The 14,080-nt window shown below is 42.3% G+C and overlaps 1 protein-coding gene across 2 annotated transcripts in view; it reads left to right on the top strand.

Annotated features, from left to right (window-relative positions):
- Window positions 1-10,637: 10,637 nt before the first annotated feature.
- LOC133503117 (choline transporter-like protein 5) overlaps window positions 10,638-14,080 on the top strand; it is a 36,120-nt gene continuing 32,677 nt past the window's right edge. For both annotated transcript variants that reach the window (XM_061824336.1, XM_061824335.1), the window contains exon 1: window positions 10,638-10,766. In XM_061824336.1, coding sequence (XP_061680320.1) covers window positions 10,730-10,766 — 37 coding nt within the window. In that variant the 5' untranslated portion in view covers window positions 10,638-10,729. The remainder of the gene's footprint in view (window positions 10,767-14,080) is intronic.

Raw genomic sequence — 14,080 nt, 5'->3', positions numbered from 1 at the left:
TCCTGTCTCTTGACGCCAGCTGCTGCTGGGGAGGAAAGAAAAAACGACCTGTCGGTCAGAAATGAGCGTCCTCCTCCGGTGATGGCTCCCTCCAACCGAAATAATGGACCATTACACACACACACACATGCTCACACACGTCTGAAAGTGTGTGTGCATGTGTGTGTGTTTGGTTCACCCAAAAGTCTCTTTTGTCTGAGGCCTTTTGTAAAAGCTTCCCATCTACTGTACCAATGGAACTATTGCATCACAAACAAGTCAAGCAACTTCGGTTGGACTTCCAGTTCCAAAATGTGTTGCCGTGGACACCACCAGAACAAACTAATAGATGAATAAATAAACTACAGTGAAGAAAATAAGTATTTGAACACCCTGCTATATTGCAAGTTCTCCCACTTAGAAATCACGGAGGGGTCTGAAATTTTCATCGCAGGTGCATGTCCACTCTGAGATAATCTAAAAAGAAAAATCCAGAAATCACAATTTATGATTTTTTTTTAAACGATTTATTTGTGTGATACAGCTGCAAATAAGTATTTGAACACCTGAGAAAAACAATGTTAATATTTGGTACAGTGGACTTTGTTTGCAATTACAGAGGTCAAACGTTTCAGGTAGTTTCACCAGGTTTGCACACACTGCAGGAGGGATTTTGGCCCACTCCTCCACACAGATCTTCTCTAGATCAGGCAGGTTTCTGGGCTGTCGCTGAGAAATACGGAGTTTCTGCTCCCTCCAAAGATTTTCGATAGGGTTTAGGACTGGAGATTGGCTAGGCCACGCCAAAACCTTGACATGCTTCTTACAGAGCCACTCCTTGGTTTTTCTGGCTGTGTGCTTTGGGTCGCTGTCATGTTGAAAGACCCAGCCACGACCCATCTCCAATGGTCTGACTGGGGGAAAATGGTTGTTCCCCATAATCTCACAACAATTGGCCGCGGTCATCGTCTCCTTAATAGAGTGCAGTCGTCCTGTCCCATGTGCAGAAAAACACCCCCAAAGCATGATGCTACCACCCCCATGATCATACATGGAGTGGAGGTGGACTTTTAAACACGGACTAAGAGGTCTTTGAGGGCTGAATTCTAGCTAATAGACAGGTGTTCAAATACTCATTTGCAGCTTTATCGCACAAATCAATCATTAAAAAATCATACATTGTGATTTCTGGATTTTCTGGATTTTTCTTCTTAGTTTTCTTCATAGTGGACATGCAGCTGCAATGAAAATTTCAAACCCCTCCATGACTTCTATGTGGGAGAACTTGCAATATAGCAGGGTGTTCAAATACTTATTTTCTTCACTGTACATATGGGAAGATTCAAAAGGTGTCAGCTCACTAGCTTGTGGACATTTGCAGTTAAGTTCACGGAAGTGTTAACGAGTCAACCACCGTGCCACCATTGATCAATTAAAAAAATGACTACTAAATGCTTTTTTGCGGCGATCACTATTTTAATACTTGACTATCATTTTTTTTTTTTTTTGGTGGATGGTTTTTTTTTTTTTTTTTTGGGCCACTTCCTTTCTTTCTTAAAACTCCTAAAAGCCCCAAAATCCACTCTCGGGTTTGACATGGCACCTTCCAAATGTGCTGTCACAGACGGCAATGTGGACCACACGCTCCACATGCACGAGTTCCCAAATCACATCCTTCTGTCGGATGCCTTAATAGCCAAGACCGGGGCCCGTGGGAGTAGTGGGGGTTGTGGCGGGTGTTCGGCTGGATTCGTCATAGAAAATAACCCGTAATGTTGGCTTTGCGCTACTGTCCTGCACCTAATCACAAAAACCACTCCAACGGCAAAAGGCACAAGTATCAAACGTACTCTTCCTCCGTTCGTACTCGTCGTCGTCATTTTCTTGCCGTCACACAGCTCCAAGTGGGCCTAAACGGTCCCCAGACAGACATTTTACAGATTATTAATGGTGCCACAAGGAAAATGGCCTCCAGTGAACCATGATTCTCTTCTTCATTGTCCTTTACAGCTGTGTTTTTAATCTAGAGTATAGGCTATTAACAAATGTACTTTACCTGTCATTTTCTTCTCTTGAACATCCATGCATCCATTTTCTGAGCCACTTATCCTCATAAGGGTCCCAGGAATGCTGGCGCCTGTTCCAGCTAACATATCCTCAGTAATTTCCTGAGTAACTCACCAACAGACCCTTTCCAAAATAAAATAAATATCATGTAAAAGTTTATCTATTTCCATTCAAAAATAATTTTCTGAGTTGCGGCACGGTGGTTGAGCTAGAAAGCGTTGACATCTCCGTTCTGAGGTCGTGGGTTCAATCCCGGACCTGCCTGTGTGGAGTTTGCATTTTCTCCCCGTGCCTCTGTGGGTTTTCTCAAGGGCACTCCAGTTTCCTCCCACATTCTGAAAACATGCGACATTTATTGGAGACTCTAAATTGCCCATAGGTGTGATTGTGAGTGTGACTTTTCTGTTTCTATGTGCCCTGCGGTTGGCTGGCAACCAGTTCAGGGTGTACCCTGCCTCCTGCCCGTTGACAGCTTGGATAGGCTCCAGTACTCCCGCGACCCTCGTGAGGATAAGCAGCTAAGAAAATGGATAGATGGATAGTCTAAGTTGCACATTTACGGTACACACAATTAATTACATGTAGAAAGAGCGCACCTCCATGTCTCTAGTCATTTGCTGCTATGCAAAAAACATCTTTTAATCTTTTTTTCAAGACACATATATACAGTAACAAACGTGTAATTACAACAGCATTTGCGGTCACTTGTCACAACGCAGAGTTTAATTTGAATCATTTCCACCACAAATAATTTAAAAAACATGGCGTAGGTTTGAAGTAATATCGTCACTTAACAGCAACTACATTTTACTGGGCCCCATACTGAAGCCAAGCAAGAAGAAAAATACAGGTATACCAGTTCATTTATAGAGGTTAAAGACGTACATACGTTATTGAACATGTTGTCTCAACATATTTGTGCAGCAACTTTTTGCTAGCTAGGTCCAATTTGTGGGGCACTATTATTTGTGTCAGAAATTTTACAGACCACATTACATTTGTATCGCTTTTATTTGGGTGGTCACTAGTTGCTAGGCAAATTTTATGTGGCGGAATAAGAAAACAAAACATTTCACTTGCTTTGTTCGGCCACTTGCTGGTATGGCCGTATGCAAAATTGTAAGAATTAAAAAGTGTTTAGGCCATGACTCAGAACTCCTGATGGGGCACTGGCATTTGTGCCCCAAATTCTTCAAAATGTATTTTTTTATATCCATTGTATTTGCCCATGTAGTGCCCGACTGTCTCACATAGTGGAAGCGAAGTGTCGTATTAATGCACATGGATGGATAAACACAATAGGTAAGATTCTTTTGACCCCAGGCAAGTCGGTATCGCTGTTTACCTTTTCGCTTGTGTTAAAAGTCAGTGGAAATAAGGACTCCGGCGGAAGCGATCTGTCGGCGGCAGTGGGGTGTGGGGGGAGGCTCATTTGCAGCCAGCTTGATGTGAGGCCTTTTCGAAAAACAAGTCAAGCTTTCCGGTTCCACCTCAAGGCCCAAGTCATCTGTATGCGGGGCACACGGGCCAACTCAGCGTGGCAGCCTCGCGCCGTATGCGCCGTCTTGGTTCACAGCACCTGAGATCGTTAAGATTCTGCACTCAAGTTTTTGTTTTTTTTTTTCAACACACGTGGGATATCTGTAGCAGTCCTCGAGACATGGATGCAGACCTGTGTTGTCATCCCTGCACTGACAATAAAATTAGCTACAGTGGCAGCTGCAGAGATGTGTCATAAACTTTCCTATTAGAGATTTAAATTACACTCTAAGGTGTGACAAAATGATACCAAGGCCCTAACTAATAGCAAAGAACTACCATAATTTCCGGTCTATAAGCCGTGACTTTTTCAACTGCTTTCAACCCTCCGGTTTATGTGGTCATGCGGCCAATTTGTGCATTTTTCCTAACTGCCGCAAGGGGGCACTCGACCGGAAAAGATAATAGTGACACCGGTGGAATATATGTGCCGAGGAAGTGACTTTTACCAGTCAGGCCCTGTTAGTGCCACGCTAAAGTGTTACTGCTGTGTCTCTGTAATTTTTACCAGTATGTTTTTTTTTTTTTTAAACCGGTCCTGTTAGCGCGGCGCTAACATTAGAGTTAGCGTTAAACACTCTGTGTACTGTCTTTGTTTGTAAATATTTCGTGTTTAAATGTTGGCGCTTGCAAATTAGCATTATTATGTAGCCCAAAAAAATGAGAATCTCCTCACTTGCCACTTGAAGGCATTTGTGTTATAACATTTAATTGTCAAAAAAAAAATGGAGACATTAAACCTGTCATGAAAAATAAAATGAAGGTACGGTTGACAACATCAACACAACAGTAGTGTCTATAATTATGTTTAAAAAGTACATGCACCTGTAATATTTCACAAAACATGCAGTCATCACTCACGTGTGTCGAATCATTCCCTTGAATGATTCTGTTCAACTTTGTGGTAATCTCGCCAAACGCTCTCATTCCAGACTGCCTCAACCGCTGCAGAATGAGCCCGCCAAGTTGATTTGGAAGGGAATCATGGCGCTAGAGACTTTTACGCCACCTAGTCCAGCCGGTAAAAGTGGATCTCGTGACTACGAGCCTAGTCGGCAAACGCCATCTTTTCTGTGGTGAAGCGGTGGCCATTCTGCCAACTTCTCACATGGGACAGGTACATGGAGCACTCGGTGGAGCCACAGGGCTCTCAACAGTGGTACTAAGTAGTGGGACCGGGATGTACAATGCAGAGAGTTCACATATGGGAGGAATTTAGTTGCAAATGCAGACAGTAATTTGCTTGCACAAATACCGGAGTGCCTTGACCTATGAACTTCATTCATTCTGTGAGGATGCTTGTAACACAAAGCATTCTTATCTCCAAGCATGTTTCCCTGTTAAAAATAAATGAAAGGCCAATAATCTGTTCAGCATCGAAAAAAAAAAAAAAAAAAAAAAAAAAACCACCAGAATGTAATATACAGAATTGTACTTTATAAAACCATACATGACAATATAAATACATTGAATGAAAAACATGAAGGCGGCACAATGGCACAAATGGTGTCTCTGTATGCCCTGCGATTGGCTGGCAGCCAGTTCAGGTTGTTCCCTGCCTCCTGCCCATTGACAGCTGGGATAGGCTCCAGCACTCCCCGTGACCCTCGTGAGGATAAGCGGAAAAGAAAATGGATGGATGGATGGATGGATGGACAGGTCTAATTGTCAGTCCCCACATGGGTCTGTTCATTTTACAAATTAGTAATCAATCTACAGTGTTCAAAATGGCTTGTTTTCTCAATTAATGGCCAAGCAAACTTTGGGTGTCAACTTTGGAGATGCGAAGATTCCGCCCGACGGCAGCAATATGCATCATAAACGGTTATACATAACGTAACATAACATAACATAACATAAAACGCTAATTAATTCCAGCAGTCCCTACAAAACACCACTGGATGTCAGTATCGGACCGCAAACAACTTACTGTGGCCGCTCATTTGCGCCCCTGTCACACATACTCAAAAGGGGGAGTAGATTCATTTTACTTTACTTTACTTTACTTTACTTTACTATACACTTACTTTACCATACACTGGTGAACTTTAGCTTGTTTAGCTTGCTTGCTTTAGCTAGTTGGGACTGTTTATGCGCTACTTGAAACAGTAACTGGACATTCTCTGAATGTTTTTCTTTATTTTTCCAGCATATTATCATTGGGACAAATTCATATTCTGCAGTTTAAGGTTGTCTTTTGAGTTTTGTCACCGTGGGGTGGGGCAAACCCTCAGCCGCTGCTGCCACCGTTTGAGGACGTTATTAAAGATGAACGAGGTGGAGGGACCCGGTTAAAAATTTTCTCGAGAAATTCTATAGAAATCTATAGAATTCGTGCAGAACAACTTGTTCTATAGAATGTTGGCTCAAGCGCCATAAAAAAAAACTGTGTGAGGCTGTTACAGAACGAACCATCTGCTCCTCTTCATGCACTATTTGTTCGTGTCACCCAAACTAGGTAGCACAGTGTTTTTTTTTTTTTTTGTCATTTGTAAATAAGCGGTAGTAAAGTACAGTTTGGATGGGATGTGAGGATAAGGGATTTCTTTTTTGTCTGTTCAATACATCATTTTGTGCAAGCGTTGCCAAAAGTTTTGGGTCCAGGGGGATACATTTTTCAAAAGAATCTTAATATCAATCAAACATAACCACGTGTACCCTCCCCCAGGCCCCCTGCCGCCTCCCCCTGCTGATTATGGGTGAGAGGTGAGCTCTACCCTGGAATTGTTGTTCTGAAAAAATTCCATAGAATTCTAAAGATTTCTATGGAATTCCGATAGAAAATCTTTAGCAGGGAGTCGCCAGCTAATGACAGTAATGTGAAAAGTGATCTCACTACAGAACATGTGTTCATCCGCTTTTTAATGACAAGACGTATCCTCATTTTCCTCCCTCCATGGTAGCCTTCGTCCTACCTCGGCCAAAGCTTGCACGTAACGTCGGGACTCCCCGACATGCACGAGTGCGATCTCGGTGTGCGATTCGAAGAGAGGCGACTTGTGTTTGTGACGCTTCCCCTTCCTCCTTCTCCTCCAGCAGGCACAGGGGTCCTCTGCTCTCCTCCCCATGATCCTAAACACCTCCGAGTCAGTCTAGCTAGCGGCAAATCCTAGAGCAGTGTTTACCAATTTGTATCGAGCCAAGACATCTGTATTTTAACATAAGAAAAATATCACATTTGTTTTTATGATCGTACTTCAAAATGTGTCTTGAGTGATATATATGTATATATATGTATGTTTGTATGTAAGTGTAATTGATATTAACAGTTAAGAATTTTTCATCCCATTATTTGAGAGAGCAGACTTCGATGGTTTGGACATGTTCAGAGGCGAGAGAGTGAGTATATTGGTAGAAGGATGCTGAGGATGGAGCTCCCAGGCAAAAGAGCGAGAGGAAGACCAAAGAGAAGGTTAATGGATGTGGTGAGGGAAGACCTGAGGGCAGTTGGGGTTAGAGAGGAAGATGCAGGAGATAGGCTAAGATGGCAAAAGATGACACGCTGTGGCGACCCCTAACGGGACAAGCCGAAAGGAAAAGAAGAAGATAGTCGACTGCAAGGAATCTTTCTCTCTTCCACCCCTAGTGGGGAATTTTCACAAATGCGTCAACAATAATAAATCAATCAATCTTAAATTCCTCCTATTTTAATACTTATCCTGTCCTATAGAGCTCGTGCACCTACGTCATAAAATCACGTGACTTTTGTTTCCCTCGCCATATTGCCGGTCAAGCTAACCATTGCTCAATGCTAAGTCGGTTGGAGATGACACGGAAATACGTCTTGTGGCACGACGCCCAGAGTCTTGTCCGATACTGTCAGACATTTAGAAAATAAATGACGGTACGTGGAAAAATTTGATAAATTCGACATAGAGAACCTGTATTTAATGCCGAAGTCAATGTTTTCGCCGATAAGAAATTGGCTTGTTAATTCGCTTCCGCTTGTCTTGGACAAGTGGATCTGGTGAGTAAGTCGTCGAGATTTACACAGAAAAGTTTGAAAGCGTATAAAAGTTTGGACGCATACAAATACTTTGTTACTCGATCTGTTCTCATCAGGAAGAAATCCCACATAGTGACGGTTTTGACAGCTCATGAACACGGGGAGTGTGCTCGCCGACACGTTAACCTTTGCTCGAATCCATTGATCTTTTCTGCTAGTATTCAATACAAATACCAATATTTTAAAAAAATGACCCATGGTTTTACACAAACTCGCATTCATTAACTATGATTGAAAAAAAAAAAAGGACGGAGTCGTCTCCATGGAACGTAGATGGAAGCGATTGCTGGCACACTTCACCTCCATAAACCTCTGCGACAGACAAGTTTTTTTTTTTAACACTCTTTGTTCTCAAATGAGCGATGCCGAGCAGCTCTGTTCGACCAGCAATATGGTGCTGTGAAAATGGTGACATCACGTGCACGAGCTCTATAGTGTAAAGTCAAGTACAGTGTCACACAAATACAAACATTGTTAACAGTGCGAGTCTGCAGAGTACAAATGTTTGAATAGTAATACCATGTATTGTATAAACCTAATTTAATACTACCTTGAACAAACGCAATGAAAGTTTGGTTGTCAGCATTCAGACAGCAATGGGGAGGGGGGGTGCTTTTTTTTCAGCAGCAAACGTGTGAATTCTTGATTGGAAATATTCACACAAAGGCTGGCAGCTCTTTCACGCAAAAATGAATCCTCACAACGCCAATAAATAAGATGACGTAGTTTAATCACTTTAATCACACCAATCACAAAGTTTCACAGGGGCCAATCAAGATGTATCCAGATGGGATGGATTTTGAGGTTGCAAAACTGCATTACGGCCATGCAAGTTGAACAGTCCAAAGCGAACTCTTCCCTTTCTGTGCACTAGGAGATAACTGAGGGGAAACAACAGAGAGTAGTGGCTAATATTCTCATTTTGTCACAGCCGATACTTCTCAGCAGGGAAAAGACTTGCCGGAAGCAGTAATGCATTTGGGAGACGCTACACGGGGATGTTAGATATAAGGCTTTCTATAAATACATCATGTCTAGAATATTTTCCAAAAGCCCAACACAAAATGTTCCGTGACACCGCATACCTTCCAAGTTGTTTGATTGAAGATAAATTTCACTAGATTTTTGTCGTATACATACATATAGCCTAGTAGCATAAGTGCCTAAATGGGGGGGTGTCATATATACGGCCCGTGGGCCAAAGCTGCCCTGCTGGTGGGTACAGTCCGGCCGGTGGGATGAATTTAAAGTTAAAAAAATACAAAAAAAAAACCACTCTGGTGGTGGGGACTAAGGATAATTTTGAGAATTATTGTGCTCCTATAGAAAAATACATTTTGAAGTGCAATACTGCAATATTTTACACTTTTAAATACATGTGACTTAAAAAGTTGTCCCTTAAAACAGAATCACTATGATCAGTTGTTAATTGGACACATTGTAGATGACAAGCTGTGAAGCTAAATATTCTCGTATTAAAAATAACTCATAAAGATTTTCCCAGGATATTTTATTTGTTTTGCATTCAAACGAAGGGAAAACCTCTGATTATTACGTAAATCAGGCATGGTACCAACTTAAAGGGCCACTATACAATAAAACAGCTGCTGCAATGCTGTTCTACACCAAAAACAAACAAACAAAAAAATAGAATTAGTGCCATGTAGTCAGGAGTGTAAATTAAACAAAAAAGCTCTAAAGTCGTGTTGGGTGGTAAATTTCACACCAATGGAAAGCAGTTACAATTCTCTCTGCACGTGATCTGACAACCCTACTTATTAATAGCATTTTGGGGCAATTAACCTGATAGTTTTCGCCTTCATATGTACCCTGTAATAAATGAAATAGATATTGAGGAAAAATAAATATAGTACAGCAAAAGCAGTGGCGAGATGATCCATCTGCTTGTGTTCTCTATTTATAGCATCGCATCCCAGCTTCGCTGCAACGTTGGTGAGAGCTCATTCCCAAAGACGCACTCACAAAGATGAGGTTAAAAAAAAAAAAGCATCACAGTGCAATTTGTACCCTCTTTGTTGTCCTGTGTGAGGTGCACGGGACGGATATTCTAAAGAAACTGCTGTTGGATTTGGTATGGCGCCCTAAAAACTGACAATCGCCTTTAGGGGGTTCTGCAAGGTGGGAAATTGAAAATAATTTGTGTGCAGTGGAATAATTCCCAACTCACCTTCCTTGTGGTAAACTAGTCTGTGCAACCCCTACCAGGTATCAAGTACAAGACATGCCACTGATGGTAAAAACATGACCACTAGTAGAATAAAAAAAAACACCAGAAGGCAACACTTTTTAAATAATTTAACAATCTAATCCTTTATCTCCTGCAAAACAAAGCCAAAATTGTTGCAATTGGGTTCTAGTTATGTTTTTTTTCATTTTTTTTGCATCTGTGCAAATTAATTTTCTGTTTATAATTATGCAAATTACTCTTTGCTGTTCCGCTACTCTTGTTTTCAATACAAAAGATATTATAACTAGGTCGACTCCAGCGTGGACTGCCACTATTAATAGCACTGTGGTTCAATGAGACCCATTTTTAAATATGCTATATAAATATACAGTACTTCACTTTGTTTGAAAATAAAATGAAATAAAATAAGTGCCTTCCAGTATCATCTTAATTCCTACAGAGGTCAGTGTTTTGCTGTAACTGCGCCATGCAAAATCAAGGGCGGCAGGATAGTACAGTATAAAGCCTGAATAACAACAACGTTTTATTTTTTAAATTTTATTTTACGGAAATATATTTTTGGCGTGTCAACCTTCGCCGATTCTTCCTAAATACAACGACAGGAGCTAGCGCAGGAAACAAAATGCGAGCAAACTCGTGCGACAAAGAAAAAGGCAGCGACGGACCCTTTAAAGCCATTTTGGAATAATTCATGACGTCGGGCTGTAAACACCACCGAAGCTGAAGCTGCGTGGCCGAAGCCAGGCGAGCATCACCCGGAGCCGAGCAGACCTCCGAGCCAGCTCACGGCGGTTCTCCCCTTACTTACCCCCGCCGCCCTCCTCCCCCATCTTCACCTGGACCCCCCCCCACCCCCCATCGCCCGCTCGTCATATGCGGTCCCCGGGTCCAAGGCGACGGAGCTGCAGCGGTCCCTTTTGAGGAGTGCCATGGCTCGGAAGACCGACATTACCTCGGTGTATTACGGTGAGTCTTTTGTTGGTGTCTCGCCTTTGTCCGGTAAGACGATGACAGCCCTCCTTGGTGCCCCTCGGTGGTCCAGTGAAGGAATTTTAGCCGGCAGCTATCGACAAACGCTATTGTGTCCTCACGACAAGTTACAATTGACATTTTTTTTTGTTCAAAGCTTGTCACATGTCAGTGCTTTCTTTTGAGCGCTATCACGGATTTTTTTTTTTAATTATCGGCACGTTAATTCGCCATGTGTTATCTTTTAATCATTTGTATTATTTTGATCGTCACCCCTCGTCACCTTACTGCGTTTAATAGACATTTAAGTGTGACGACAGTTCATATTTCCCTCTCTGTCCTACCTGAAGAGGAACCAGTAAATTGTTTCATCAAAGAATTCGTGTTATTTCTCACAGAAAAAAGGACAATAATTACATGGGGGGTGAACTATTACCTTGTGAAATATTATTCGAAAACATTTGATAATGTCACAGTCATCAATATAATAATAATAATGACTGTATAGTCACATTTCTAGAAAGTTGGTGGGAATTAAGACTGGGAATTTGGGAAATGTTCCAAATTGAAATTTAATGAAGTAAATTTAATCTTAAGGTGCAAGATAACGTTTATTAGTGCCATATAGGCATGGGCCAGTATCAAATTTTGATGATACGGTAATCTTGATAGTGGCACGGGGTTCAAATCCGAGCCCCAATTGTGTGGAGTTTGCATGTTCTCGCCGTGCCTGCGTGGGTTTTCTCCGGGCACTCCGGTTTCCTCCCACATCCCAGAAACATCCAACATTAACTGGACACTAAATTGCCTCTAGGTGTGATTGTGAGTGCGTCTGTTTGTCTCCATGTGCCCTGCGATTGACTGGCAACCAGTGCAGGGTGTACCCGCCTCCTGCCTGTTGAGAGCTGAAATAGTCTCCAGCACTCCCCGCGACCCTCGTGAGGATTAGCGGCTAAGAAAATGGATGGAAAGATGGTAATCTTGGTAGCGGCACGCTGGGACAACTGTGGAGTGTTGCCCTCACAGTCCTGAGTTCAAATCCCGGACCCGGATGTGTGGCGTTTCCATGTTCTCCCCGTGCCTGCGTGGGTTTTCTCCAGTCACTCGGGTTTCCTCGTACATCCCAAAACATGCATTGATTGGACACTCTAAATTGCCCCAAGTTGTGATTGTGAGTGCAACTGCTGTTTGTCTCCATGTGCCCTTTGATTGGCTGGCAACTAAATCAGGGTGTACCCTGCCTCCTCCCTGATGACAGCTAGGATAGGCTCCAGCACTCCTGTGACCCTGGTGAGGATAGGTGACTCAGAAAATGGATGGGGTGAGTTGGTATACACATACACCCATAAAGATTTTTTTTTTATGGAATCGCCACCTATGTATCAAAGTGCGTATCAAATCTACCTCATGCCATAAATTTCCAACAGTAATGAAAAAACTACTCAAGTACTGATTAACTGATGAGTAACCTGATTGATATATTTTTTAAATCAGAACATGCAAACGAAATAAATAAATATGAATAGAATTTTAATGTGCAAATTCAGACATCGTGACATAATATCACTTAATCCAACATGTAACAAATCATCCATCCATCCATTTTCCTACCGCTTATCCTCACGAGGGTCGCAGGGATTTGCTGGAGCCTATCCCAGCTGTCAACGGGCAGGAGGCGGTATACATCCTGAACTGGTCGCCAGCCAATCGCAGGGCACATGGAGACAAACAGCCGCACTCACAATCACACTTCGCCTGTAATTTAGCGTGTCCAATTAATGTTGCATGTTTTTGGGATGTGGGAGGAAACCGGAGTTCCCGGAGAAAAACCCACGTAGGCACGGGGAGAACGTGCAAACTCCACACAGGCGGGGCCGGGATTGAACCCGAGACCTTGGAACTGGGAGGCCAACCCTGTACCAGCTGATCCACCGTGCCGCCATGTAAGCAATCAAATCTTTAAAAAAAAAAATGTTAATTTAACTATAACTCTATTTTTACCATTGTGAATCAGAAAATATGCAGTGTGTGGATAGAGTACACGGTATTTCACAATTGCATTCCGTCACGTTCCTTTCTAACGAACCAAGTCACTTAAGGATGTTAATTGTGCCGCAGCGACGTTCAATGCATCAAGCTAATGGCCCATTTTGTGAGCAAGTGGTACAAATAATAACGGCGCTATCGATGCTGCGCGTGCGCCCTTTTTTAATCAGCAATTTTAAAATACTCTCAATGGTGCTTGTTCCTTTATAGTAGTAAATGTCAACGCAGTGTCCTCATTAATACTTGATTTAATGTTCCTGAGGTTTGCAATTACTGAAATGAAGATAATATCATAACCGTTCAGAAATAGGTTATTGGACGGGACAATATTTGTTCCATTCAGCCCCCACCCCCCATAAAGTCTAGTGTGAAGTTAATTAAGGCATTTCTCGCATGGGCAGGCTTCCCCAAATCCTAGATTTTCACATCGAGCCAACGTAGACGCTTAAGATGAACTCCTGTCACAGTAAAGTTAGACAGCGCTCCGGATGGAATTACATTTTCACACGAGTCTTAATTGGACTTAGTTTCGAGTAAATCACAAATGCAGAATTTTGCTCCCGCACATTATTAAAATTGTGATAATCTTACAATCTACCGACGTGTCTATGTTCCAGAACTTTAGGTATAGTGGCTTATTTTGATTGCTGGAGGGGTTGCCAACCTCCGAGATGATCGCATTTACAGACATTTTGCCCATAGGTGGTAATAGAAATACTTTACATGTTGAGCTCATTCATTATAAATTATAAAACATTTACTGGAGTCTTTTTATTTTTTTGCTGTCATTGAAGTATTATAGGCAGCAGGTAAAGCGTTAGCCTCACAGTTCTGAGGTCCCGAGTTCAATCCCCGACCCGCCTGTGTGGAGTTTTCATTTTCTCCCCGTGCCCGCCTGGGTTTCCTCCGGGCACTCTGATTTCCTCCCACATCACCAAAACATGCAACATTAATTAGAGACTCTAAATTGCCCCTAGGTGTGATTGTGAGTGCGGCTGTTTGTCTTGATGTGCCCTGTGATTGGCCGGCAACCAGTTCAGTGTGTACCCCACCTCCTGCCCGTTGACAGCTGTGATAGGCTCCAGCACTCCCCGCGACCCTCGTGAGGATAAGCGGCAAAGAAAATGGATGAATAGATGAAGTCTTATACAAGTAAATGTACCGATGTTAATGCTAAAGTATATCAACAGTAAAACACTAGCCTTAATTCCAATGCCATCATGCTAAAGAGATTTTTTTTTTCAACATCTGTAATTGTCACACAG

Source organism: Syngnathoides biaculeatus, chromosome 7 (genome assembly GCF_019802595.1).
Source record: "Syngnathoides biaculeatus isolate LvHL_M chromosome 7, ASM1980259v1, whole genome shotgun sequence".
In the NCBI taxonomy this organism is placed as follows: domain Eukaryota; kingdom Metazoa; phylum Chordata; class Actinopteri; order Syngnathiformes; family Syngnathidae; genus Syngnathoides; species Syngnathoides biaculeatus.
This window is presented reverse-complemented; position numbering and strand designations above follow the sequence as displayed.